The 1,053-nt window shown below is 44.0% G+C and overlaps 1 protein-coding gene across 1 annotated transcript; it reads left to right on the top strand.

Moving 5' to 3' along the window:
- Positions 1 to 1,053, top strand: LOC139711694 (uncharacterized protein KIAA1958 homolog). The gene has a single exon (XM_071623552.1). The coding sequence runs from the start codon at positions 1 to 3 to the stop codon at positions 1,051 to 1,053; it is 1,053 nt and encodes a 350-aa protein (XP_071479653.1).

Below are 1,053 nucleotides of genomic sequence, written 5' to 3'. Positions count from 1 at the left end.
ATGGCGACCAACTTTGTACTACTAACTGACGAGGAATTAGAAGGTCTTCTGGATTGTGATGCTTCGAACACGAAGAAAGTAATAAGGTATTCACTTAAAAAACTCGAGGAATTTGCCAAATTGGTTGGATATGAATCGATCGACGTTGTGAACAGTTTGACAGTAGTGGAGTTGGACAAATTCTTGTGCAGGTTTTACGCTGGCCTCAGGAAGGATGATGGTACTTTGTATACAAAGAAGAGTATGCAAAGTATCAAGTACGGGATCTCCAAGCATTTCATCTCAAGAGGTGTGGACACTACTTGTTCTGAAAGCTTCCCTGAAAGCCAACAGTGTTTCAAAGCCATGATGAAAAAATTGAAGCAAGAGGGAAAAGGCTGTGTAAAACACAAGAATCCGATCAGCAGGGAGGACATGAAGAAAATAGCTGAAAGTGGACAACTTGATATTGATACACCACTTGGGCTGCAGAACAAAGTTTTCATGGACGTCATGGTCTACTTCGGACAAAGAGGTAGAGAGTCCCTCCGAGATATAAAGCCTGATGACTACGTCTTGAACACAGATGAACTCGGAAATCGTTATTTTGAGCGTCGCGACACTTTCACAAAATCCAGGAGAGAAAATGAAAACGAAGAGTTTGGAGGTCGGATGTACGAACTCAAAGGTTCTCGTAAATGTCCAGTCAACAGTCTAGTCAAGTACAAGGAACTACTCGACCCATCTTGTACCGCATTCTGGCAGAGACCCAAATCTAAGCCAACAGAAGTGGGTCCGTGGTACGACAACGCTCCTCTTGGAATAAATACAATTGGATCCAAGATGAACAAAATCGCAGTAGGAGCTGGATGCGTCACCAAGTATACCAACCACAGTCTGAGAGCCACAACCGTAACTTCGCTGAACGATGCAGGTTTCGAGAGCCGGGATATTATGACCGTCACTGGACATAAGGCTGAATCTTCACTGAAGCATTACACAAAGACCAGTGCACTCAGGAAGAGAGAAATGAGTGCCAACATAGCAAAGGGCCTAGCAGAGGGCAGAAACTAA

This window comes from Diadema antillarum, unplaced genomic scaffold, assembly GCF_040938485.1.
Source record: "Diadema antillarum isolate AM-2024a unplaced genomic scaffold, OU_Dant_1.0 seq00001688_RagTag, whole genome shotgun sequence".
In the NCBI taxonomy this organism is placed as follows: domain Eukaryota; kingdom Metazoa; phylum Echinodermata; class Echinoidea; order Diadematoida; family Diadematidae; genus Diadema; species Diadema antillarum.
The sequence above is the reverse complement of the archived record's forward strand: the minus strand, read 5'-3'. Positions and strand labels throughout refer to the sequence as shown.